The 24,586-nt window shown below is 45.7% G+C and overlaps 1 protein-coding gene across 2 annotated transcripts; it reads left to right on the top strand.

Moving 5' to 3' along the window:
* Nucleotides 1-1,301: 1,301 nt before the first annotated feature.
* On the top strand, nt 1,302-24,586 carry ankrd28b (ankyrin repeat domain 28b). 2 transcript variants are annotated; one of them, XM_072680631.1, is made up of 29 exons: nt 1,302-1,585; nt 5,187-5,270; nt 5,979-6,057; nt 6,230-6,300; nt 7,461-7,661; nt 7,791-7,878; nt 7,978-8,120; nt 8,793-9,005; nt 10,205-10,283; nt 10,462-10,576; nt 10,652-10,734; nt 12,193-12,256; nt 12,365-12,433; nt 12,662-12,802; nt 12,965-13,076; nt 14,742-14,768; nt 14,852-14,926; nt 15,016-15,217; nt 15,498-15,585; nt 17,431-17,548; nt 17,780-17,999; nt 18,523-18,610; nt 18,777-18,860; nt 19,174-19,319; nt 19,872-19,954; nt 20,081-20,163; nt 21,111-21,202; nt 21,430-21,526; nt 22,784-24,586. In XM_072680631.1, exons 1-29 carry the CDS (start codon nt 1,559-1,561, stop codon nt 22,950-22,952), a joined length of 3,141 nt encoding a protein of 1,046 aa, XP_072536732.1. In that variant the 5' UTR covers nt 1,302-1,558; the 3' UTR covers nt 22,953-24,586. The 2 variants fall into 2 exon arrangements, with proteins under 2 accessions (XP_072536732.1, XP_072536733.1); XM_072680632.1 differs by having other exon boundaries at nt 1,303-1,585; nt 22,787-24,586.

Here is a 24,586-nt window from a genome sequence, read left to right as displayed (position 1 = left end):
AGTGTTCTAAACATCTGATCAGTACCGATGATCATTAAACCCGGTCCGGATACCATCACCGGTCATTACAGGTGGCAGATCCCGGTCCAGAAAGTCAACATCCGCCCCAGCTGCAGCAGAGCCGTCCAGGTGGTCAGAACCAAGTCCAAACACTCACATAATTCTAGATCATTAAGGTTCTAGGTTCTCACAGTTTGAGGTTCTTAAAATTATAAGTTGTATGTTCTAAATGTTCTAAGTTTTGTCTTCTGAAGATTCCACGTCTCATGGTTCTGGATAAAATAAAGAGATTCAAATCATTATGGCTCTAGATCAATTAGGTTCTAGATTTAAGGTTCTTAAGATGCTGAGTTGTATATTCTAAATGTTCTGTTATTATGGTTTATGGTTTGTTCTGAAGAGTCTCAAGGTTCTATGTTTTCATGGTTCTAGGTAATTGTGGTTCAAAGTTCTAATGGTTCTAGATCCTTGAGGTCCTATGTTCTCACAGTTGGAGGTTCTTAAGATTTTAAGCTGAATATTCTAAAGGTTCTGTTGTCAAGGTTCTACATTTTATGTTCTGAAAAGTTTAAGTCATCAAGGTTCTATGTTCTAATTGTTCTATTTTATCAAGGTTCTAGATATTTTGCATTCTAGAGTTTAACCGTTCTTGTATATACACAATGTTTTGAGTTATTGGTGTTATTATAAGAACCTCATTTAAGTTATTAAATGTTCCAAGTTCTCACAGTTCTACGTTCTAAAGGTTCTATATTCCAAATGTACTCAGAAAATCAGAACACATCTCAGACCAGTACTTAACCAGTCCACATTTTAATAATCAGCTCATCTGTCCAGGTTCAGGTTCTCTTTAGGGTGAGGTTCTGTCCCACACAGGTTCTGTGAATGCCTCCACTGAGCTCCTTAGAAGAACCCCCTGCTGACCCCTCATTTATAGTAGTTCTAGGTTCTCACAATTCTGTAAGGTGTAAAAATGTATATAGTTTGTTTTCATGGTTCAAGGTTCTCAACGTTCTGTTGCCATTGTTCTAAGGTCTCAATGTTCTATGGTTTTATGTTCTTGTGGTTCTAAGTGATCAGGGTTCTATGAGTTTTCATAGTTCTAGGTTTCCAAGGTGCTATATCTTATATCTCAATCTTATATTTTTGTTGTTCTAGGTTCTTGGTCATCAGGTGCTGAGTTCTAAACGGTTCTAATTTCTTGTGGTTCTGAGTTCTCTTTAGGATCAGGTTCTGTCCCACACAGGTTCTGTGAATGCCTCCACTGAGCTCCTTAGAAGAACCCCCTGCTGACCTAGACCGCTTAAGCCAATCAGCGCCTGCGTCACAGCCTGCCCGCAGCTGGCTCAGCCAATCGCGTCCGCCCTCTCTGCGGTGTCCCAGTGGCGGTAATGTTATGGAGTTTTCTTTCCCCCCAGTCCTTCAGCTGCTAGCCGAGGGAAATGTGAGGCCTGTCGGAGAAGCGTAACGTTCCCACGGCGAGAAAGCGCTGGCGTTCAGGTGGAGGACGACCTAACACTTTTCTGAGCTGCATGAGAGCCGGACAGAACGCTGGAAAATGGTGGTTCTCAAGATTAGAGACCAGGTGAGTGAGGTGGGAGCCGCCGGACGGCGCTAACTTAGCGAGCAGGCTAAGCGGAGAAGCCGGGCTTGGGAGTGTGTATCTGAGGGCTTGCTCTGCGGTTCTGACGGGCTACGCGGCGCTAGATCGAGGAGGTGGACTTGTTTAGACCCCTGAATGAGTTCGCAGGGAGCTACAGGGCTATGGTGGTAAATCCTAGTCCAGAAGGTAAAAATCCTCCGCAGGGTTTGGTTCCCGCTGCCCGGACGGCGCTGCTGCAGCCGAGCCGCCGCGGCAGTCTGAGTGAAACCCCGGCGCGGATTCGCACGGTGTGGACCTGGATCGGCGCCTCTCGCTCAGTCATGTGGTTTTAGTGGGAAGCTAGGTGCGCAGGCCATGATGTAATATAGGTTGGAAAACAGTTATAGTAAAGAGTGAAAAGCCACAATTATCGATCACGATCGTTCATCGTATTGATTATATTCATATATGGACCTTATTATAGATAAATGCAGCTACAAATGAGGCTAAACGAGGGTGAAGTTTACTTCTGGATCGATTCGTCCGGTCCACCTTAAATGGAGCTGCACTCGCTATAGGGCGCCTCAAGCGCTAGACTGCAGCGGCAGCACCATTTAAGGTGGAACGGATAATTGAGAAAATGAAGAATCTAAGGTGTCGTTTTTAGGTGTTATAAACAATGTAAGTACAGCTCTGTACTCTTTAACTGCGTTATAGTGTATTTCAATCATTTTAATCCATTTTTCTTTATTAATCCAATAAGCAGGAGCTCTTAGGTTTCTTTAACAAACTTCAATCTGCACTACTAAACTTAGCTAACAAATTTGCATTAATTATTATTAACAGGTTCCAGAAAGTGCTGTAAGTGATTAGTCTCCTAATAGTCAAATTGAATATTTTTTCAGTTTAATCAAATAACACTTTTGCCACTAATGTAATCAATTGTTTTGTCGATTAATTGAATAGAATATTTTACAATTAGTAGAAACAGGTGTTTTTTTCCCCGAATAATCGAGTAGATTTTCCGATTAGTCGTATGAATTTTTCAATTCATCCAAAATAATTTAAGCAATAAATCAAGTTTTATTTTTATTTTTTTAATAGATTAGCCAGTTCGTCCACTCATTTGATTGAACAAATTAAAATGTCTACTACTAACCCGATAAACTGGCCCCTGTCCAGGAAATGGTTCATTTTATAATTGATTTAATTGAATAGATTATAGACCTGGTTATATCAGCAGACCATTGTATTAAAGCATGGATGTTTATCTGAGGGATTGCCCCAGTCACGAGATTTAATGTCTGATATGGTTTCTCATTTCTAATAATAATCATATGCTGGTGAACAACAGCTGCTAATGGTGTTAATTGATGAATTCATAATTGCTTATAATTTTTTTCATAATCAAATTGATTTATTTTTTTTAAGAATAAATAGGTGGTTTTTGGATTTTTTTTTTATTGAGTGATCAAGTGCATTATTTTTCCAGACTGATTAACTGTTGCTGTTCAATATGTAGATTATATTATTTTAAATAATTGAATAGATTATTTTTTAGAGTAATCAATGTAATTCTCTTGACTGCGCTAATCAATAATTCAATTAAAAAGTTATTTTAAAAAGTTTTAATAAATTGATTCTTTTTAAAGATTTTTCTGGTTTATAATGAATTGTTTTAGTTGTTATTTAATCAATCAAATCAATCAATTTTTTTTTATAATCAATAATCTTGTCTCGGAGCCGAGAAGAAGTTCAGCGCTCTTAAACGATTCGCTTTAAATTTCGGATATTGGCATCGGTCCACAATCCCCATATTACTGTATGTCTATAATGTGGACGTGTGTGTGTGTGTGTGTGTGTGTGTACATACAGCTGAAGAGATGCTGTCACCATGGTAACGGTTGTCAAGTGGGGCTCCTCTGAGGAGCTCTTCTGCTCCTCTGTGTGGAGATGGAGAATGATCAGAGCGTTTGGTAAAGCTATTGAACATCTCATTAACACAGCGCTTTGTCTTCTCAGCGACCCGTCGGCCCGTCCGTCGACCCGTCCATCCGTCCGTCTGCGCTGATGGGCTCTTCAGGCACGAGGGTTTGCCCTCAGCTGGAGCTCGTCTTCAGCCTGATACTGACCGCACTGAGTGGACTCTGATTCTGGACCTCAGGGCTGATTCATTCATAATAGTTAATCACGCCAAATGGGTTTCGTTCCTTTTCGGAACCGAAAGCGTTCTAGGCTCTGATCTCTTATCCAGAACCCGCATTAGTCGGTCCTAATCGACACCTACAGCACTCCGGGTCAGTTTATTTTTGCCCTATTTTTAGACAATGGCGTCGAAACTCTGGCGTCTTCATCTCGGTACGTGTTAGAGATGCACCATGACCTCTGGCCAAATGTTTATGGACGCCTTGATTATTGAGAGACTTTGATCAAATCAGGGGTTAAAAATCTTGATGGAGACAAGCCAGGACCCTTTAGAAGCTAAAGCATCACTGGAGCTTGTTCTCCTGCATGATGTGGACAGCTGGGTTGCGTTAGTAGAATAGGAGGAGGAGGGTGGGGGGGGGTGGCTGAAAGCCTGAGGAGCTCTGAGGTGGAGGGCTCGGGACGGTTGGCTTTGAGCATGTGAGCTGAGGCCGAGCAGTGTTGTGAGAATGTGTGACGGGGCTCTTCCTGTTACTCACGGCCTGCGTAGTTCCCAGCAGAGAGAGTTCCGGCAGGTTCCACGGTGAACTGTAGTGACCTGAGGGTTCTCCAGCAGGCCAGTGTTCATCAGTGGATGATCAAGAAGTGATGAATTCATGTGGAGGAAATCCTTACTCATGTTCCTGTGGTGTGTAATTCCACTGTATGTTGAAGTAAGGGGTGTTTTCAGTCTGGGCCCAGGCCTAATCTGGGTCAGGAAATCCTGCCCCGAAAGTTCCTTAAATAGCCTCAAATCGAACCCCTGTATTGTGATGCTGTTTACATTGCCAGGTTCATCAAAACACAACACAACACACCCTGGTATCGCCTGGCATCGTTAGGCAGCATGGAGCCGATAGGGTCATGATGCTGATCTGCTCCAGAGCGCGTGGGCTCCGTAAGCCGAGCTCCTCTGTTGAGGGAAGTTTTCTGGATGTTTTGAGGAAATAATGGACGCACCGGCCGCTTTCTCGACAAGCGAGAAGTTCAGGTTGGTGGAGGAAGGCCTGTTGTTCCTCCCCCTAGTACCGGTTAGGCCAGAACTGCGGTCATCAGGCGCTGCATGAGGTTTCAATTGCAGTTAATGAAGCAAGTCCCCTGCCCTGCCTGACCCAGTAGGGGGCGCTAGTAATGTCAGGAGCACAGATCAGAACCCCGGTTTTGTTAGGATGCCACAGTGCACTGACGACTGAACTGCCATAACAGGCCTGTTTGATCAATTTACCCGCCCCCTTTTGTGATTGGCTGCCTCATGAGGAGGGACATCTGATAAGTGGAGCTTATTAGTGGATGGAGGCAGGGCCTGTAGTGTGTAATAGTGCTGTAAGTGGAATAAGCTCCGCCCTCTGAACTTGGTCTCTCTCTCTCTCTCTCTCTCTCTCTCTCTCTCTCTCTCTCTCTCTCTCTCTCTGTCTCTCAGCCGCCTCTGCTGAAAGCGATCTTCAACGTTGACCCTGATGAAGTCCGCTCCCTCATCTTCAAGAAGGAGGACGTGAATGTGCAGGTAACTTCTTCAGGTGTTTTAATCCCGGTGCGCTTTCACCGCTCTGCCACTAGGGGGAGGGAAGCTTTACAAAATCGATAACGTTGAATCGGCACCTTCGGTTACCATAGCAACACCACGGCAACAACTAAACAACTCAACAGCGTCCACCAAGTTACACTATAGCAACCGCTTAACATCTTCATATCAACCTCTTGGGACATCATGGCAACCACCTGGCAACGCCATAGCAACCACTTCACAAGACATACACGTAGCATCCTCTTGGCAGCATCATAGCAGCTATGGTATCTAGCAAATACCGTATCACCCTCTAGGGATACCGTAGCAACTCCCTAGCAACCACTTAGCACCAGTATAGCATACTATGATCCTAGGATGCAATCAACAACCAAGCATGGCAACGTCATAGCAGCCACCTAGAAAAAACGGCTTCGCCCTAGTGACCACGTAGGAACAGCCTAGCAACTGGTTGGTTTGTTTGTTTTTGTAGCCAAATTTAATTCTAAAATTTGATCAAAGAAACATCAAAGGCTATGTTTGGGGTGTGTTTTTTGGTTCTCAGACGTTGCTTAATTTCCAGCTTTTTTTTTTTTTTTTTGAGGAACTCTCTGAGCTACACTGTTAGAACCCTTCTGAAGAACGTAGCTGCAGCTGGGGGTTCTGTGGTCAGTGGTGTTGGTTATTCAGTGTCTCTGTGCTCTGCAGGACAACGAGAAGCGGACCCCGCTGCACGCGGCTGCGTATTTAGGAGACGCTGAAATCATAGAGCTGCTGATTTTATCGGGTGAGTGAGAACCTGGCCTGCACTGCTCTGCAGGTTTACGTGGGAGGAGCGTTTATGAGTGAAGAGCCTCTCCGTCGAATTTGAATATTTGTTTGATCAGTGGGAGCTTGATTTGAATGTGGTGTCCCCTCTCTCCCTCTCTCCCTCTCTGTCTCTCTTTCTTTCTGTCCAGGAGCGAGAGTAAATGCCAAAGACAATAAGTGGCTGACCCCTCTGCACCGGGCAGTGGCCTCCTGCAGCGAGGTACTACTGAGACTAACCATCCATACACACGCCTACACATTCACTCTCGATACACTCTAAATGTAGGTATTGTGATATACACTGAGGAGGCGGAGCTACAGTCTCTCATTAGGGAGAATAATAATTAATAACGCTCTAAATGTAGGTATTGTGATATACACTGAGGAGGCGGAGCTACAGTCTCTCATTAGGGTGAATATTAATTAATAACGCTCTAAATGTAGGTATTGTGATATACACTGAGGAGGGCGGAGCTACAGTCTCTCATTAGGGTGAATATTAATAACGCTCTAAATGTAGGTATTGTGATATACACTGAGGAGGAGGAGCTACAGTCTCTCATTAGGATGAATAATAATTAATAACGCTCTAAATGTAGGTATTGTGATATACACTGAGGAGGAGGAGCTACAGTCTCTCATTAGGGTGAATATTAATAACGCTCTAAATGTAGGTATTGTGATATACACTGAGGAGGAGGAGCTACAGTCTCTCATTAGGGTGAATAATAATTAATAACGCTCTAAATGTAGGTATTGTGATATACACTGAGGAGGGCGGAGCTACAGTCTCTCATTAGGGTGAATATTAATAACGCTCTAAATGTAGGTATTGTGATATACACTGAGGAGGAGGAGCTACAGTCTCTCATTAGGATGAATAATAATTAATAATGTTATAAATGTAGGTATTGTGATATACACTGAGGAGGAGGAGCTACAGTCTCTCATTAGGGTGAATAATAATTAATAATGTTATAAATGTAGGTATTGTGATATACACTGAGGAGGAGGAGCTACAGTCTCTCATTAGGGTGAATAATAATTAATAATGTTATAAATGTAGGTATTGTGATATACACTGAGGAGGAGGAGCTACAGTCTCTCATTAGGGTGAATAATAATTAATAATGTTATAAATGTAGGTATTGTGATATACACTGAGGAGGAGGAGCTACAGTCTCTCATTAGAGTGAATAATAATTAATAACGTTCTAAATGTAGGTATTGTGATATACACTGAGGAGGAGGAGCTACAGTCTCTCATTAGGGTGAATAATAATTAATAATGTTATAAATGTAGGTATTGTGATACACTGATTGCTGGATTTCTTTCCACCCTCTCTGAGACAGTGCTGTGTTTCTCTGTGTGTCCTGCAGGAGGCAGTAGAGGTGCTGCTGAAGCACTCTGCTGATGTGAACGCCAGGGATAAAAACTGGCAGACGCCGCTGCACGTGGCCGCCGCTAACAAAGCTGTGCGCTGTGCCGAGGCGCTGGGTCCTCTGCTCAGCAATATGAATGTGTCGGACCGGGCGGGCCGCACCGCCCTGCACCACGCGGCCTTTAGCGGACACCAGGAGGTCGGAGCACTGACATTTCTCCATCCTAACCTCCGTGTGCCGTATCTGTAGCAACTGTATATGTAAGTAATGTAAAGGTCCTAATGTTTTGGCTCACTAAGTTTGGAGTGTGTGTGTGCTCTTCTGTAGATGGTGAGGTTACTGCTGTCCAGAGGAGCCAACATCAACGCGTTTGATAAGAAGGACCGGCGGGCGATCCACTGGGCCGCGTATATGGGTAAGACCGGGGTCCGTTCTGCGCCTGGCTTTAAAAGACTGTGGCTGAGCCTCACTGTGATGCTCTGTGCTTCTCTCTCTCTCTCTCTCTCTCTCTCAGGTCATTTGGAAGTGATAAAGTTGCTGATGGCTCACGGTGCGGAGGTGATGTGTAAGGATAAGAAGGCCTACACTCCTCTGCACGCGGCGGCCTCTAGTGGAATGATCAGTGTAGTAAAATACCTGCTGGACCTGGGGATGGATGTGAGTAGACAGATCATGGTTGGTTGGTTTTCTGGGGATGTGTCCCAAGGCGGGACTTCAGTTAGACCGATAGGGATGTCCTGCAGCTCTACTCCTCTCCTATTGGACAGGCTTGAGTTATTTGGCTAAACTGAGCTGATCTCTGGTTTGTAAAAAGCCCCCTGCTGATCAACACACATTGCTAGCATTTATTGAACTTTTATGGGCAAAAGTATTGGGACACCTGCTCGTGCATTGTTTCTTCTGAAATTAAGGGTATTAAAATAATTTTCATGCTTTTGTTGGAGTAACTGGAGCTCAGGATGTTTGGTGGAGGATCACCCCACCACCTCATCTCCAGCTTGTCCCAAAAGTACCGGATGGAGCCCCATCCATCATTCTGGAGAACACAGTTTTCTTCCACTGCTCCACAGCCCCTTAATGCTGGGGGGCTTTATACCCCTCTAGCTCACGCCTGGCATTATTAGGCAGCATGGTGGCCAATAGCTTCACCAGGTTTATCTGCTCCAGACAGACCTATTCTATTGGCAGCATTCATTTAGAAGGGGTGTCCGCAAACATCTGGACACGTAGCGCGCACATCGCTGTTGTGTAGTGGTTTTGCTGCTGTCGCTGTGTTGTTCATTAAAACGTCGGCGGTTCTGGCCGTCCGACTGTGCTCTCTGTCCACAGATCAACGAGCCGAACGCCTACGGGAACACGCCGCTGCACGTGGCCTGCTATAACGGGCAGGACGTGGTGGTGAACGAGCTGATCGAGAGCGGAGCCAACGTCAACCAGGTGAACGAGAAGGGTTTCGCCCCTCTGCACTTCACGGCTGCGTCGCGGCACGGGGCGCTCTGTCTCGAGCTGCTGGTGGGGAACGGAGCCGACGTCAACATCAAGGTCTGAGCCTCTGTCGCACTGACTGCCGAGGGCGGTGTGGGGTGGGGGTGTGAAATGCCAAAGCCTGTAGTACACTAATCCAGGTACTAGGCACAGGTGTAAACGGGGTCTTTGTAACACGGGAGCATCTGTATGGGAGTAGGAGGCCCATACCGATGTTCGTAGATGTGCGTATTCGTAGATGGTGGTACCTAAATATATATTTGTGTCTCGTTAAATCAGTCATACACACGCGGTACTGTCCTAATTCTATCTGTGGATGTGCAAAATATCATATACTGTGTGTACGGTCAATGGGGATGTTGCTACCATTCACCATAATAAATGATCAGAATTAACTGGAGGTAAATGGAACGCAGCGTAAACCCTCCTGTGTGTCATCAGCGTGATTCTGAAGCTGCTATTTTATAGCCACGTATTTATACCGTTAAAAAAATGCTGTGATTGCTGTCAAAGCAAGCAATCAATCAAACTCTGAGCGATGAGCATTGAGACTCATTGAGGCCCCTATTGGCTGACGCACAGTAATTAAGAAGTGTGCCGATCATCAACTGTAAACAATGCGAACTACAGTGAGCCGAAGTACGAGTGACCCAATGTAATGCCCTAGCCAGAAGCCAGAACACATTGGCCACAAGCTAACATATACATATAATAATGTAGGACAGTTTCCATTTTCACCAGCAGGTGGCAGGGTGGGGGGGGCTGTGGGACATTGTGACCCTCAAATCAGCAGCTTCAGGATCATGCTGATGCTCCACTGTCTGGAACAGGGAGGAGGGCGTCTCCGTCATTCCCACTCCGGGCCGGAGCGCTGCTGCTGCTACTGCACTATGGAGGTTTGGTGGTGGAGCTGCAGGAGGAGAACCTCTCTCCAGAACTGCTGTGTAACGCTGCAGAACCCATAGAGTCCTATTAGTGTAAAGTCCTGTAGTATTACTCTACCGCCTCAGCCCACATGCTTCTGAAGCTCTCAGCTTGTCAAGCTGTCCATGAGGGGGCGCTCAAAGCATGATTTCTTTTTGTTGTTGTTTGTATTTACTGCAGTGGAGTAAAAGTGAATTATACTTCATCTGTAGAGGGAGGCCAGGAGTAAAGGCCAACTCTCACATAATAATAATAATATGTGTGTGTGTGTGTGTGTGCTTATTTATTTATTTATTTATTTATTTATTTATTTAATGCACTTCTTCATCTAGAGCAAGGATGGGAAGACTCCTCTGCACATGACTGCGATTCACGGGAGGTTCTCCAGATCTCAGGCGCTCATTCAGAACGGTGAGTAGTGAGCCGTGCTCCTCCTCCTCCGCCGCCACCGCCGCCGTCCTGCTGAGCGGCGTATTTCATTGATAATGCAACTAAAACGGAGCAAGGCTATTTTAGCCCCGCGCTCCGTCAGGTCAGTGTAATTAAGTGTCCATATGTGGACGCTGTCTCTGCTGTCCTTGGTGTGCAGGTGCTGAGATAGACTGTGAAGATAAAAATGGAAACACACCCCTGCACATCGCAGCGCGCTACGGACACGAGCTCCTCATCAACACGCTCATTACCAACGGAGCGGACACCTCGAAGTAAGAGAGCCCTCTGTCAGGGTGGCGTACCTGTCGTAGAGAACCCGCTCTGAGATGTTTCTGCTGTGTTTGCAGGCGGGGAGTCCACGGCATGTTCCCTCTTCACTTGGCCGCTCTCAGTGGCTTCTCGGACTGCTGCCGGAAACTGCTCTCCTCCGGTAAAGGCATTTCTCCCCCATACGCCAACCTACAGCCGTGTGATTAAGTTAGGACACCCCAATGAAAACCTTCCTGTCTTTTTTAATATATTTAAACATCTGCAGGTCTGATCTTCAGAGATGGAGCTGATCTAACTAAACTCACCTGAACACACCTGTAGAAATTATCCGTCTTCTTAATCATCATTTATCAAACGGAATTAATAGAAAAGCATATGCAGAATCAGACCTAGAATCAAAACTAGGATCAAATCCAGAATCGTATTTAGAATCAGAACCAGATTTCAACAAATCTGGAATCAGACCCATTATCAGATCCAAAATCATATGTAGAATCCGACTCAAAATCAGACCCTTATTAATAGAATTAAGAGGAAAATAGAAATAAGATGATCAGCTGCAGATGATCAGATCATGGTTGGAGAGGATTATTCTGGAGGAGTCTGGAGTCTGATTTTAAACCTCAGACGTTTAGTCTGGTCTGATCTTGATTGATTGTACAAATGAGGGGTGAAGAAGATCACCATGACCAGATCCAGAGAGCTCTCTGAGGCCTTCAGAAAGAAGGGTGGAGATGTTGTAGAGGAGTCTGGGAGGGGGTTTAAACAGATTTCAGAACAGTTAGAGATCAGACGCTGTTCCACCGTCCATTAAATCATCTACAAGAGGAACAGCTGACCAACATGACCAGATCAGACCGTCGCCTAGCAAGATCAGCCCGAGCTCAGAACCACAAGATGAGTAAAGAAAGACTCCAGCAGTCCTCAGATGTTTTAAGTGTTGTCACAGCAGCAGGTAGATCTCCAGTCTCGTCTGATCTACCATCAGAAAGAAACCAGACAAGTCTGAGTTTAGTGGGAGGTGAGCAAGAAGGAAACTTTAGCCTTACTGTCCAAAAATAAAATAAATAAAAAATATATATAAAATGACTTATATATATCTCAGGGCAAGATTGCCGAACCAGGACATCCTGACCTCACTAACGCTGCTGTTGCTGAATGCAATCAAATCCTCACAGCAATGCTCCTCCTCCAAAATCTAGTAGAAAGTCGTCTTGTCTGGACAGTAGAGACAGTTACTCCAACAGAAGCAGGATCAGCTCTTTATAATATCCTTGATTTCAGAAGAAACAGAATAATAATTGTGCAGGTGTCCCAATACTTTTGTCCATGTAGCGCATCGTTTGTTTATAGGTGTTGAGGTGATGGCATACGAGCCACCAACCAATCACAGGACATGTTTACCTTGTAAACGTCTATTTAGTTGGTGACGGTTCTGTTACAGGCAGGGTTCTTTATGGAACCTAATGTGGTTCTTCTATGGCATCACTTTATTTTTATTTATTATTATTATTTTTTGTTTGTAAATTAAATATTAATAAAGAAAGCTATGTGACCAATGATAAATGATGACCCCTTTTGGTGACTGTTTAAGCCACACCCACTTTTCTTTCCCCAGGCTTTGATATAGACACCCCTGATGAGTTTGGAAGGACCTGTTTACATGCTGCTGCAGCCGGGGGGTGAGTGTGTGTCTGGCTGGGGGGTTGCTGGAGGGGCGGGTGGGAAGTATGGGGGGGGGGGGGTTCACACGTTTACCTGGTTTGGTTTGAACTTCAGTTGTTCTTCAGGAACCTGGATTGTCTGAATCTTCTCCTCAACACTGGGGCGGATTTCAACAAGAAGGACAGTTTTGGCAGGTGAGGACCAAAGCTCCAGGTCTCCCGTGTTTTACCGTTGATCATCTTCCGCCCAGTAAAGTAGTCCCGGTAGTTAACAGTAGCCACCGTCAGTGTGAGTAATGATACCCGTGTGTTATCTGATGAACATGGTTGTATCACTAATCAGACAGCCAATCGGAAGGCGTGGGCGGGGCTTGGTCATGTGTATTCGTTCTTAAACTGGGTTCTCTGTGGTGTTCTCCTCAGGACACCTTTGCACTATGCGGCTGCAAACTGTAACTATCAGTGCCTATTTGCCATGGTGGGCTCGGGGGCGAGCGTCAATGACCTGGACAAGAGGGGCTGCACCCCCCTTCACTACGCTGCTGCCTCCGACTCTGATGGAAAGTAAGTCATAGATTTTTTTTTTTTTTTTTTTTTTTTTTTTTTTTTTTTAAAGAGTAAAACAAAAGAAAGGAGCACCGTGCAAAAGTTTGGAAACCCCCCTGAGCTGAGCTCCGTATATGGTCCGGTGATGATGTGAGGTAACGGGTCTCCCTCTCGCCGCAGGTGCCTGGAGTATTTGCTGAGGAATGATGCTAACCCAGGGATCAGAGACGATCAGGGCTATAACGCGGTGCACTACGCCTCTGCGTACGGACACCGCCTCTGTCTGGAGCTGGTAAAGGGACCGCTCTTGAACCGGGTCATTAGACCTCATGGGTGTGAATATTGAGACAGTCTGTAAGAACGGAGTGTGAATCTGCTCGGAAATTTAATTGGAGGCCGTTTGGTCAGTTTACTCTAGTGAGGGCGGTGTATGGTTGGATTAGCCAACATTAGAATTTCACTTTAATTGAATGGTTGATTTATAGACGTTCAGCTGAATCTGTAATAAATACAACTGAACTCTAAACTGAATGTTCATGACTGTCAGTTGAATGTAGCTCTGCACCTAAACCTACACCCTAACCTAAAACCTACACCTAAATTTAACCCTACACCCTAACCTAAACCCTGCACCTGAACCTACACCTCAACTTAAACCTAACCCTGCACCTAAACCTAACCTTAAGGTTACCCTTAAATCAAACCAAAAAACTGACCCTAACCTTTAGAACTTGGACTTTGGGTTAGACTTAAGGTTAGGGCCAGGTTTAGGACTAGGATTAGGGTGCAGCGTTAGGATTAGGGTGCAGCGTTAGAATGAGGATGCAGGGGCAGCGTTAGGATGAGGATTAGGGTGCAGGGTTAGGATTAGGGTTGAGGTGCGGGGTTAGGATTAGGGTGCAGGGTTAGGATTAGGGTGCAGGGTTAGGATGAGGATTGGGGTGCAGGGTTAGGATGAGGATTGGGGTGCAGGGTTAGGATGAGGATTGGGGTGCAGGGTTAGGATGAGGATTAGGGTGCAGGGTTAGGATGAGGATTAGGGTGCAGGGTTAGGATGAGGATTAGGGTGCAGGGTTAGGATGAGGATTAGGGTGCAGCGTTAGGATTAGGGGGCAGGGTTAGGATTAGGGGGCAGGGTTAGGATTAGGGGGCAGGGTTAGGATTAGGGGGCAGCGTTAGGATGAGGATGAGGGTGCAGGGTTAGGATTAGGGTGCAGGGTTAGGATGAGGGTGCAGGGGCAGCGTTAGGATGAGGGTGCAGGGTTAGGATTAGGGGGCAGCGTTAGGATTAGGGGGCAGCGTTAGGATGAGGGTGCAGGGGCAGCGTTAGGATGAGGGTGCAGGGTTAGGATTAGGGGGCAGCGTTAGGATTAGGGGGCAGCGTTAGGATTAGGGTGCAGGGTTAGGATGAGGGTGCAGGGGCAGCGTTAGGATGAGGGTGCAGGGTTAGGATTAGGGGGCAGCGTTAGGATTAGGGGGCAGCGTTAGGATGAGGATGCAGGGGCAGCGTTAGGATGAGGATGAGGGTGCAGGGTTAGGATGAGGGTGCAGGGTTAGGATGAGGATGAGGGTGCAGGGTTAGGATGAGGGTGCAGGGTTAGGATGAGGGTGCAGGGTTAGGATTAGGGTTGAGGTGTGGGGTTAGGATTAGGGTGCAGGGTTAGGATGAGGATTAGGGTGCAGGGTTAGGATGAGGATTAGGGTGCAGGGTTAGGATGAGGATGCAGGGGCAGCGTTAGGATGAGGATTAGGGTGCAGGGTTAGGATTAGGGTTGAGGTGCGGGATTAGGATTAAATTATTTTTTTGTTTTTGAATTTGGATTAGCATCCTTAGTATCTTGGGCTTAATTCCTCTAAACTTGAGAAATAAGATTTTTTAATATATATATATATATATATATATGGGATGGGGTTTGATGGTGCTGCAGTAATGATGCCATTGTTTTGTTTCTCTCAGATTGCGAGTGAGACCCCTTTAGATGTGGTGAGTCCTGATTTCCAGTCGTTGTGTAAAATCAGCCTCTGTTGCTTCTGTTTGTAATTTTTTAACCCTTTACTCTCCTATAGCTAATGGAGACCTCAGGGACCGACATACTGAACGACTCTGACGTGCGAGCTCCCGTCAGCCCGCTGCACCTCGCTGTGAGTAAACGACTGGCTCTCGTTAATGATACCGATACCATAATGAGCTGCTACACCACCGGGATGTGTTTTGGTGTTTCCCCTCTCAGGCGTACCACGGCCATCACCAGGCTCTGGAGGTGTTGGTGCAGTCACTCCTGGATCTGGACGTGCGGACGGCGCAGGGGCACACGCCGCTGGACCTGGCTGCTTTGAAAGGCCATGTGGAGTGTGTGGACGTCCTAATCAATCAGGGAGCCTCCATCCTGGTTAAAGACTACACCCTCAAGCGCACACCCATCCATGCAGCGGGTATGACGGAGTATGATTAAACAGAATGGTCTTGTTTACCGTCGGTTACGGCTCACGGACGCTGTTTTGGCCACAGTGTGAGGAACTACCTTCACCATGTTTGGAGGCTGAGCTTTATTATTTTATTTAGGCTGTAGTATTGCACCATCAAGAGGATTTAAGTGATCTAGGAGGGAATTCTGGGATTTTTACACGCCACTCTGTCATTAAACACACTCACTGTGTAAACTCACACTGACGCAGCAGGAGAGTCCTCTGAATTTGTCTTTTTCTTTTGTAGCCACGAATGGTCACTCAGACTGTCTGCGTTTACTGATCGGAAATGCTGACATGCAGAGCGCAGTTGATGTTCAGGATGGGATTGGGCAGTAAGTCATCAGCTTGACACTGTTTTAATGTTTTATATATATATATATATATTTGTGTGTATGTGTGTGTTAACTCTATATAACATTAGAATAAACCCAAATACACAAAGTCAGTGGTCAGTGAGAGCGTCTACCTGTAATTAACTCTATATAACATTAGAATAAACCCAAATACACAAAGTCAGTGGTCAGTGAGAGCGTCTACCTGTAATTAACTCTATATAACATTAGAATAAACCCAAATACACAAAGTCAGTGGTCAGTGAGAGTGTCTACCTGTAATTAACTCTATATAACATTAGAATAAACCCAAATACACAAAGTCAGTGGTCAGTGAGAGCGTCTACCTGTAATTAACTCTATATAACATTAGAATAAACCCAAATACACAAAGTCAGTGGTCAGTGAGAGCGTCTACCTGTAATTAACTCAATGTTTATTTGGGCTATTCTAATGTTATATAGAGTTAATTACAGGTAGACACTCTCACTGACCACTGACTTTGTTTTTTTGGGGTTTATTCTAATGTTATATAAAGTCAGTGGTCAGTGAGAGCGTCTACCTGTAATTACCTCTATATAACAGTCAGTGGTCAGTGAGAGTGTCTGCCTGTAATTACCTCTATATAACATTAGAATAATCCCAAATAAACATAGTCAGCGGTCAGTGAGAGTGTCTACCTGTAATTAACTCTATATAACATTAGAATAAACCCAAATAAACATAAAGTCAGTGGTCAGTGAGAGTGTCTACCTGTAATTAACTCTATATAGCAAAGTCAGTGGTCAGTGAGACTGTCTTAATGTTTATTTGAGTTAATTCTAATGTCATTTAGAGTAAATTACAGGTAGATACTCTCACTGACTTTGTTTATATGGGTTTATTCTAATGTCATAGTCAGTGGTCAGTGAGAGTGTCTACCTGTAATTAAGTTTATTTGGGTTTATTCTGATGTTATATACAGTCAGTGGTCAGTGTGTAAGGGGCGGTGTTACTGCAGTTATTTTAATGCCATAAACATGAATGAGATGATTTAAATCTTTGCGGAATCTCTCAGGATGTAGAAGAGCTCGTTATCGTGACGTTAGTCATATCAGTAAAAAAGGAACAAATTAACGACGTCAAAACGGACCCGCTCAAACCTCATCTCGCCGAATGCGTTGCTGCTAATTAGCCTGGCCAGAGTTGCCATGGCAATGGTGAAGAATCTGAGGAAAAGTCGGGAGTAAAGCTGAGCTGTACAGCAGGGGTGGAGTTTCAGACTTCCTGATACTTTTGTTTTTCAGAGTTCAGGAAGAGGCAGGATAAATACAGTACTGTGCTAAAGTTTTAGTCCCCTGCTGATCTGCTCAGTAAATCACTGATATCAGAATAAACACTAATAATAACACTCCTACAGAAAGTGGTGGTGGTTCTCCATCACTGTGTTCATCATTAGAACATCTCCAAAGTTCTCCTCTCTCATGTAGTCTAGTATTATTTAGAGTTCTCCTCAGATCAACACCTGGTTTGGTGGTAAATCAGGGCTTAATGATGGTAAATCAGGTGAGCTGCTGCTGCTGCTGCTGCTGATGGAGGTGAACACATCCTCCACGCTGTGCTGGCTGGACTGGGGGGCGTCCAGGAGAACCCTGGAGGAACTGAGCTCTGTTCTTCAGACTAGCTCACCGACAAGATCTCACTACTTTCTTTCTTCAGAATGAGAAGCTCTTGTTTCTCCTTTTTACTGGATTTATGTTTCTGATGAGTCCTGTCCTGCACTGAGAGACCCCCTCTAACACACAGCTGCTGTGATTTTATTGCGTGGTCAGATCTGCTGATGTATCTGCTCTGCCTGTCCCTCAGGACGCCGCTGATGCTTGCCGTGTTGAGTGGACACACGGACTGCGTTTACTCTCTGCTGAACAAAGGAGCCAATGTAGAAGCCAAAGACAAGTGGGGGCGCACTGCTCTGCACAGAGGGGTAAATTGGCTGAGAGAGAGAATATTATTATTATTATTATATTGATCATTTTTTAGATTAAAAAATATATATATAATAATATTAAGTATTAAAGTATTAATATAGTAATCAAATAAAATGTATTTATTTTTATATATTTTTTTATATTATTACTATTAACTGATGATGATGATGATGATAGTGGTGAGCGCTGGTCTGACCGTTTTTTTGGTAACGGGGCTGTTCCTGCAGGCTGTGACGGGACATGAGGAGTGTGTGGAGGCGTTGCTCCAGCACAGTGCCAGTTTCATGGTGCGGGACTGCCGGGGCCGCTCCCCTGTTCACCTGGCCGCCGCCTGTGGACACGTCGGGGTGCTGGGTGGTCTGCTGCATGCGGCACAATCTGTGGAGGCCACCCCCGTCATCACAGACCACCAGGGCTACACGCCGCTGCACTGGGCCTGTTACAACGGTCAGTACGGAAACACTCCTCACTGTCCTTCAGACGCTGAGCGGCGCTGTACTAGCAATAGGTCAGGAGAAGCCCTGCCCCCATTACTCCACCCTAGCTCCATTACTCTACCCCTTCTCAACGTCCTGTTATACCGCCCCGGTTTCATCAGCATCCCCTCACTCCGACCTTCATGTCCTCAGCGCCCCGTTGCTCCACCCACAGTTCCTCAACATCCCCTTGCTCCAACCCCGTGTCTCTCTCTAATGAATTGGTACCCTGTTACTCCACCCCTGTCTCCTCAGCGTTAATTACTCAGGAATTTGACTGGCTCTCCTGTTGGCTCCACCCTTCTGGAATTTTCCCCCTTTCTTGTGTTCACGCTGAGCCCCTTCCCGTTTAATAAGCTCTGAATTCCTGGGATTTGCTGCAGGTGCGATTGGGGCGTTAGGCTTACTGGTTAAAGTGGAATTTTAATTCTAGGCAGTAAGTTTGAGCAGCAGGCTGGCTGTAATGAGCTGTTCCTGTCCTCTGTGTCCTTCAGGTCACGACACGTGCGTTGACGTGCTGCTGGAGCAGGATGTGTTCCACAAGGCCGAGGGGAACACTTTCAGCCCCCTGCACTGCGCTGTGTAGGTCTGATCTTTCTGTCCGGGCTGAGCTGGACGGGGAGGAGATGATGTTTCTGCTGTTTTTATATGAAGGAATCCTCCGTTACCTGTCCTTAAGTTTAGACGTGTCTTTTATCAGAGAGACAGATTTATTAATTAATTTATTATTTATTTATTTGACTTTCAGAATAAACGACAACGAGGGAGCAGCTGAGATGCTGATAGACTCGTTGGGTCCTGAGATTGTCAACACTACTGACTCTAAAAACAGGTGAGGGCGGATCCTCCCTTTGTTATTAGGACTGATTAGAGTTAGGTTTGCAACTCAATAACTACATACACTCGATGGACAAAAGTATTGGGACACCTACTCGTTCACCGTTTTGTGCGTTAGTGAGATCAGTATTAAAAGTACTGGATGAAGCTCCACCACCATCATTCCAGAGAACACAGCTCTTCCACTGCTCCACAGCTCCTCAATGCTGGGGGGCTTTATACCCCTCTATAGCCCACGCCTGGCATTAGGCAGCATGGAGCCAATAGGTTTATGTTGATGTATTATTTCTTTTATTGTTTATTTGCAGGACCCCCCTCCACGCTGCAGCGTTCACTGATCATGTGGAGTGTCTGCAGCTTCTGCTGGGTCAGAACGGTCAGGTGAACTGTGTCGATGCGGGTGGAAAAACACCGCTCATGATGGCGGCCGAGAACGGCCAGACGAACGCTGTTGGTAAGCTGTTAAAAGGGGTGGTCCGGTGTGTATCACCCTGACCTCTATCTGCTGTATCTGTAGAGGATGGTCCATCACCACAGACCCTCATTTCTACATGATTCCCTGAACTCAGTAAAGAGCAGAAACTCACTGACTCTAATCTCACTGATAATAGAAGTCAATGGGCAGATGAGTTAAAGGGGTGGTCCGGTGTGTATCATCCTGACCTCTGTCTGCTGTATCTGTAGAGTACGGTCCATCACCACAGACCCTCATTTCTACACGATTCCCTGAACTCAGTAAAGAGCAGAAACTCACTGACTCTAATCTCACTGATAATAGAAGTCAATGGGCAGATGAGTTAAAAGGGGTGGTCCGATGTGTATCACCCTGACCTCTATCTGCTGTATCTGTAGAGTACGGTCCATCACCACAGACCCTCATTTCTACACGATTCCCTGAACTCAGTAAAGAGCAGAAACTCACTGACTCTAATCTCACTGATAATAGAAGTCAATGGGCAGATGCTGAGCTCCGCTTTGACCGTTTGAGTGTGTTTCTGTTTGGCAGAGTTTTTGGTGGGCTGTGCGAAGGCGGACCTGACGCTGCAGGATGCCAGCAAAAATACTGCTCTGCACCTTGCCTGCAGTAAGGTCAGCAGACACACACCCACACACACACAGATACACAACTATTCTTATTCTCATGTCGTCAGAGCTGTAGACGTGTGGTTCTGTGGATGTGTGAAGAATTTTTTTTTTCTATTAAAATCTCTTCAGGGACACGAAACCAGTGCCTTGCTGATCTTGGAGAAGATCACTGACCGAAATCTCATCAACTCCACCAACGCAGCGTTGCAGACGTACGTATGGAGACGTACGGAGCTGGCCAGTCGGCACGATGCTGAAGTGCACGCATCCTCCTTCTGAGGCCTTGCTTAAAGCAGCAATATGTCAGAATTGGTATTTAGCACTCTTGGGCTCCCCCTACAGTCGGGGAGTGTAATTCACTTGTACTCCACTGCCATACATATAAATCATGCTTTCAGGTCTCCTCCATGGACTGCTGTTCACGTGCATTTCTGGACAAGCTGTGGAGTCCTTTTACAGGCTTTGGAGAGAGGATACCTTGTCCCACAAATGGCCCAATTCTATACAACCATTGTCCACTCTCTCTCTATCATAGAGAGTTAGTCATCATCATCCTGTATCAGCTCCACCTTCAATCAGCAGCTTCAGGACCATGCTGATGCTCTACTGGCTGAACTGAACAGGGAGGAGGGCGTCTCAGTCATTTCCACTCCGGGCCGGAGTGCTGCTGCTGCTACTGCACTATGGAGGTTTGGTGGTGGAGCTGCAGGAGGAGAACCTCTCTCCAGAACTGCTGTGTAACGCTGCAGAACCCATAGAGTCATATTAGTGTAAAATCCTGTAGTGTTACTCTACCGCCTCAGCCCACATGCTTCTGAAGCTCTCAGCTCGTCCAGCTGTCCATGAGGGGGCGCTCAAAGCATGATTTTTATTATTATATATATTTTTTGTGTATTTACTGCAGTGGAGTAAAAGTGAATTACACCAATTCGCATGTCATACTGTTACTGCACCTTTAAGACTGATATGCAAATGTGCTCTGTTCTGATTGGCTGCCTTGTATCACACCTTTATACAAGAAGCAGTCCTACCTGTACCTGTTTTTAAACAGAGATCGGTCAGCCTCTGACCGATCTGTGTTTGATGGGCTGGCCAATGGGCTACAGGAAGGTTCTTTTGGGTTCTAAAGGCTTAGCAGGTGACCATTGTCTTTCTGCAGACCCCTGCATGTGGCCGCCAGGAATGGGCTAGCGGTTGTGGTGCAGGAGCTGCTGGCTAAGGGTGCGAGTGTACTAGCAGTTGATGAGAACGGTAGGTCTTCCTTCAGGTGTTTACATTCTTATGCATCTTCTGACCACCCTGGTTGGCCATTTTATCAGAAACGCCTACCATACAGGGGCAGTTCTACCTGTCCACCAGGTGGTTATTGAGGCGGTGGTCCATTCTCATTGTTCTCTCTCAGTCTGCTGGAGATGTTTTTGGGTTTCTAATAAAATGGACAGTAATGAGCGCACTGACCCATTCTCCCCCTTCCCCAGGTTACACCCCCGCCCTCGCCTGCGCCCCCAACAAAGACGTGGCCGACTGCCTGGCGCTCATTCTGGCTACCATGATGCCGGTGACCCCCAGCCCGAGGTCTGTGGAGCGCCCTGAGCTGCTTTACACCACCTTCATACACACGACCGGCCGAACATGAGAAAAGCTTCCAGTTGCCATGGTTCTAGATTCTAGCCTGCTGTGTTCTTAATGTTCTGTATTTCCTAGGTTCTAAATATGTACTTGGTTTCTGTAGGGCTCTCAATTCTAGGTTCTCAATGTTCCAGGTTCAGGGTTCTGTGTTGAAAATGAGGATACAATGTTTCCAGAGTTTCTGGGTTCTCCGTTCTGCCTCCTAAAGGATGAAGGTTCTCGTGATTTCTATCCCCGGGTTCAAGTTTCCACGTTGGGCTTAGCCTAATAAAGAGAACCTTTGCTCACAAGGTTCTAGGGGTTCCAGGTTCTTGGATTCTGTTTATGGGTTCTTGGTTGGTTCATGTTCTAGATCTTAGGGTTCTCTAGATTTTAGTCTTCTCAAGGTTCTAGGTTTTTATGTTAGCAGATTTTCAGGTTCTCAGGATCTGTTTTTGAGTTCTCTGCTTTGGGTCCCAAGGGTTTCAGGGTTCCGGGTTAGGGTTAGCCTAATGTATCCCTTTATTCTCAAGGTTCTAGGATTTGTAGATCTGTTTCTGTGTTCAGGGTTCTAGGTACGCGTGATCTTTTACAGCTAGTTTTACAGCGCTCTAGCTCCCTGTGCAATAGGGTTCTCTATGTTCTCAGTGTTTAGGTTTCTGGGTATGCAGGTTGGTTCTGCATGGTTCTAAGCTCTCAGGGTCGTCTAGGCTCTCAGGGTCGTCTAGGCTCTGTGTGTACTCGTGCGTTTAAGGTTGTAGTTCCCCGTGTTGCGAAGATTCTAAGTGTCATGCTCTTAAGACTTTAGGTTTTCCAGGGTTCTGGGTTCTATAGCTTTTAGGTTCTTAAAGTTCTCAAGGTTCTCAGGGGTCATAGGTGGTGTTGAGACAGTTTTCATACCTAGAGTCCTAGATATAGTTCATATAGCCGACACTGTTCATGTGCATATCACTACAGTGTACTAGAGTTATATAGACCTAGAACCTTGATTGGTAGTGGTTCCACATGCAGGTGCTTTAGTGCAGCAGTCCAGCGTCACCCGAACACACACTTCTAGGCACTTCTAGGGCTCGAGACATGCACGGTCACGTACCGGCTTCAGATGTTCAGGTCCGATCTAATCACCTGTCTGATGCCCGTCTTCACTCTCAGTGTTTGGGTCTGGGGTCTGATTTCGGACCTCGTGGTGCTTCTCTGCTAACCGCTTATCCCCTCTGCTCCCAGCAGCCTGGCGCTGAGCTCCATAAACCACTACACCAGCCCGGTGAAGAGCATGACGTTCGACAGCCTGCCTGTGCACAGCTCCTACTGCAGCTTCAACAGCATCGGCCGGCAGCACCACGGCTTCTACAAGGACGACGAGCTCAACGACTCGGACTCCGAGACCTACTGAGAGACAGGCATGCAGAGAGAGCGAGCGAGAGAGAGAGAGAGATACCTCGTCTTAATCACCCAGAGGCAGCCTGGCCCAGCAGCCGGTCACTGCGCAGAGCCTTAAGACACACACACACACACACACATACACAAACATACATATATATACATATGTACACACACCAGGGCTGCACGATATAGCCAGAAATACATAAACAGTATATAGCGCTGCAGTTGCCCTGCAATATTAATATAACACGTCCTTCAAAATGATTGGCTGTGATTCGTCAGGACGCTTTTTCCTTTTTTATATATAGACATAACTGTTATTGGTTCAGTATCAATGCTGTGAAGGCGAATATTGCTATGACCGGTTACATACGATATATATAAATATAAATAAATAAATATATATATCGTGCAGCCCTAACACACTTCCACCTACATCAAGGCACAGCAGGCTGGTCCTCCCAGCTCCCACCACCCACCCCCACCCTGACTCGACCTCAACCAGCACCTTGTGCCCTTTCAGCAGATACCTCAGCGTACCTTCTGCTTCTCCAGACGGCTCCGGACAGTTCTCCACCTCCCGTACGCGGCAATAAAGTGGAAAACGCCCCCCACCCGCGCCCCCCCCAGGCTGGGACCACAGATTCCGTGTGAAGCTCTTTCTCTATTTAAGCTGGACTTTATAAAAAAAAAAAAGAGGACCGGTTCTCTTTTCTTTTTTTTTTTCTTTTTTTTTTTTTTAAAGAAAAGACAGTGGCGAAGAAGAAGGGTGGGGGAGGGGCTTATTTGAGAACGTTTTCTGAGTGGTCCGGACATCTACGCACACTTTAAATTCTGCAGATTTGCTAATTTGGTAATTTACATATGGGGAGAGTTTAAAAAATAAAAAAAAACAAAGAGAGAGATGATCTATTTTTTAAAAACAGGGTTTTAATACGCAGCAGCGCCCTCTACTGGAAAACGATAGAGTCCTATTTTCAAATCTTGAGCCTGGAACTAGATATTAGCATTGCGACGCTAACAGCAGTGGGCGTGAGCGCGGTGCAGGCTGGCTTCTCTTTAAGAATAAATTATTCTTTTATCTGTTGTATTTATTTTTAGTTTCCATATTTCATCATTTGTGCCTTCATGAGTTGCTGTGGCTGCAGAACGACAACGAAGAGGAAGAGGAGGAGGAGGAGGAGGAAGGTTGAAGGCGGCTCGGAGAACAAGAACAATGCGACACTACGTTACTGAAAAGCACTGAAACTGAACTGGAGCGTGGCGTGTGCTCCAGGTGACGAACACTGTGTGAGCCAATGGCAGGGCAGCGTCTGATTCCTTTGTATGGTGAAATATGAATATTCAAACGTTCTATTTTTCCCAGCTCTTATCTTTTCTTTTTTTTCTTGGCTTACCTGATTAGTGGAAATCACACAGTCCTCGTTCTGTCATAAACTGTGTCATAAATTGTGTTCGTCTTCTTTACCTTGATTTTTTTTTTTTTTTTTTTTTTTTTTTGGGGGGGTGATTTAAAACTGGAAGTCTGTTTAATTCTCGCTGAATGAAAGTGGAGCAGGCGTTCGCTTTCCTTTCCTTTTGCGCCCGCCGCTCGTTCAGCACAAGAGATTCCTGTATATTTTACTGGTTGAATGAATAAAGAAA

The sequence above is a fragment of the Salminus brasiliensis genome, chromosome 5 (assembly GCF_030463535.1).
Source record: "Salminus brasiliensis chromosome 5, fSalBra1.hap2, whole genome shotgun sequence".
NCBI classification, from domain to species: Eukaryota; Metazoa; Chordata; class Actinopteri; order Characiformes; family Bryconidae; genus Salminus; species Salminus brasiliensis.
The sequence above is the reverse complement of the archived record's forward strand: the minus strand, read 5'-3'. Positions and strand labels throughout refer to the sequence as shown.

What these genes read in the sequence shown, in the direction of transcription:
- ankrd28b (XM_072680631.1), top strand. Translation starts at nt 1,559, where the DNA reads ATGGTGGTTCTCAAGATTAGAGACCAG. An exon ending in CAGTGGCCTCCTGCAGCGAG is followed by an intron (nt 6,301 to 7,460) that starts GTACTACTGAGA and finishes TGTGTCCTGCAG; the next exon opens with GAGGCAGTAGAGGTGCTGCT. An exon ending in CACACCCATCCATGCAGCGG is followed by an intron (nt 15,218 to 15,497) that starts GTATGACGGAGT and finishes TTTCTTTTGTAG; the next exon opens with CCACGAATGGTCACTCAGAC.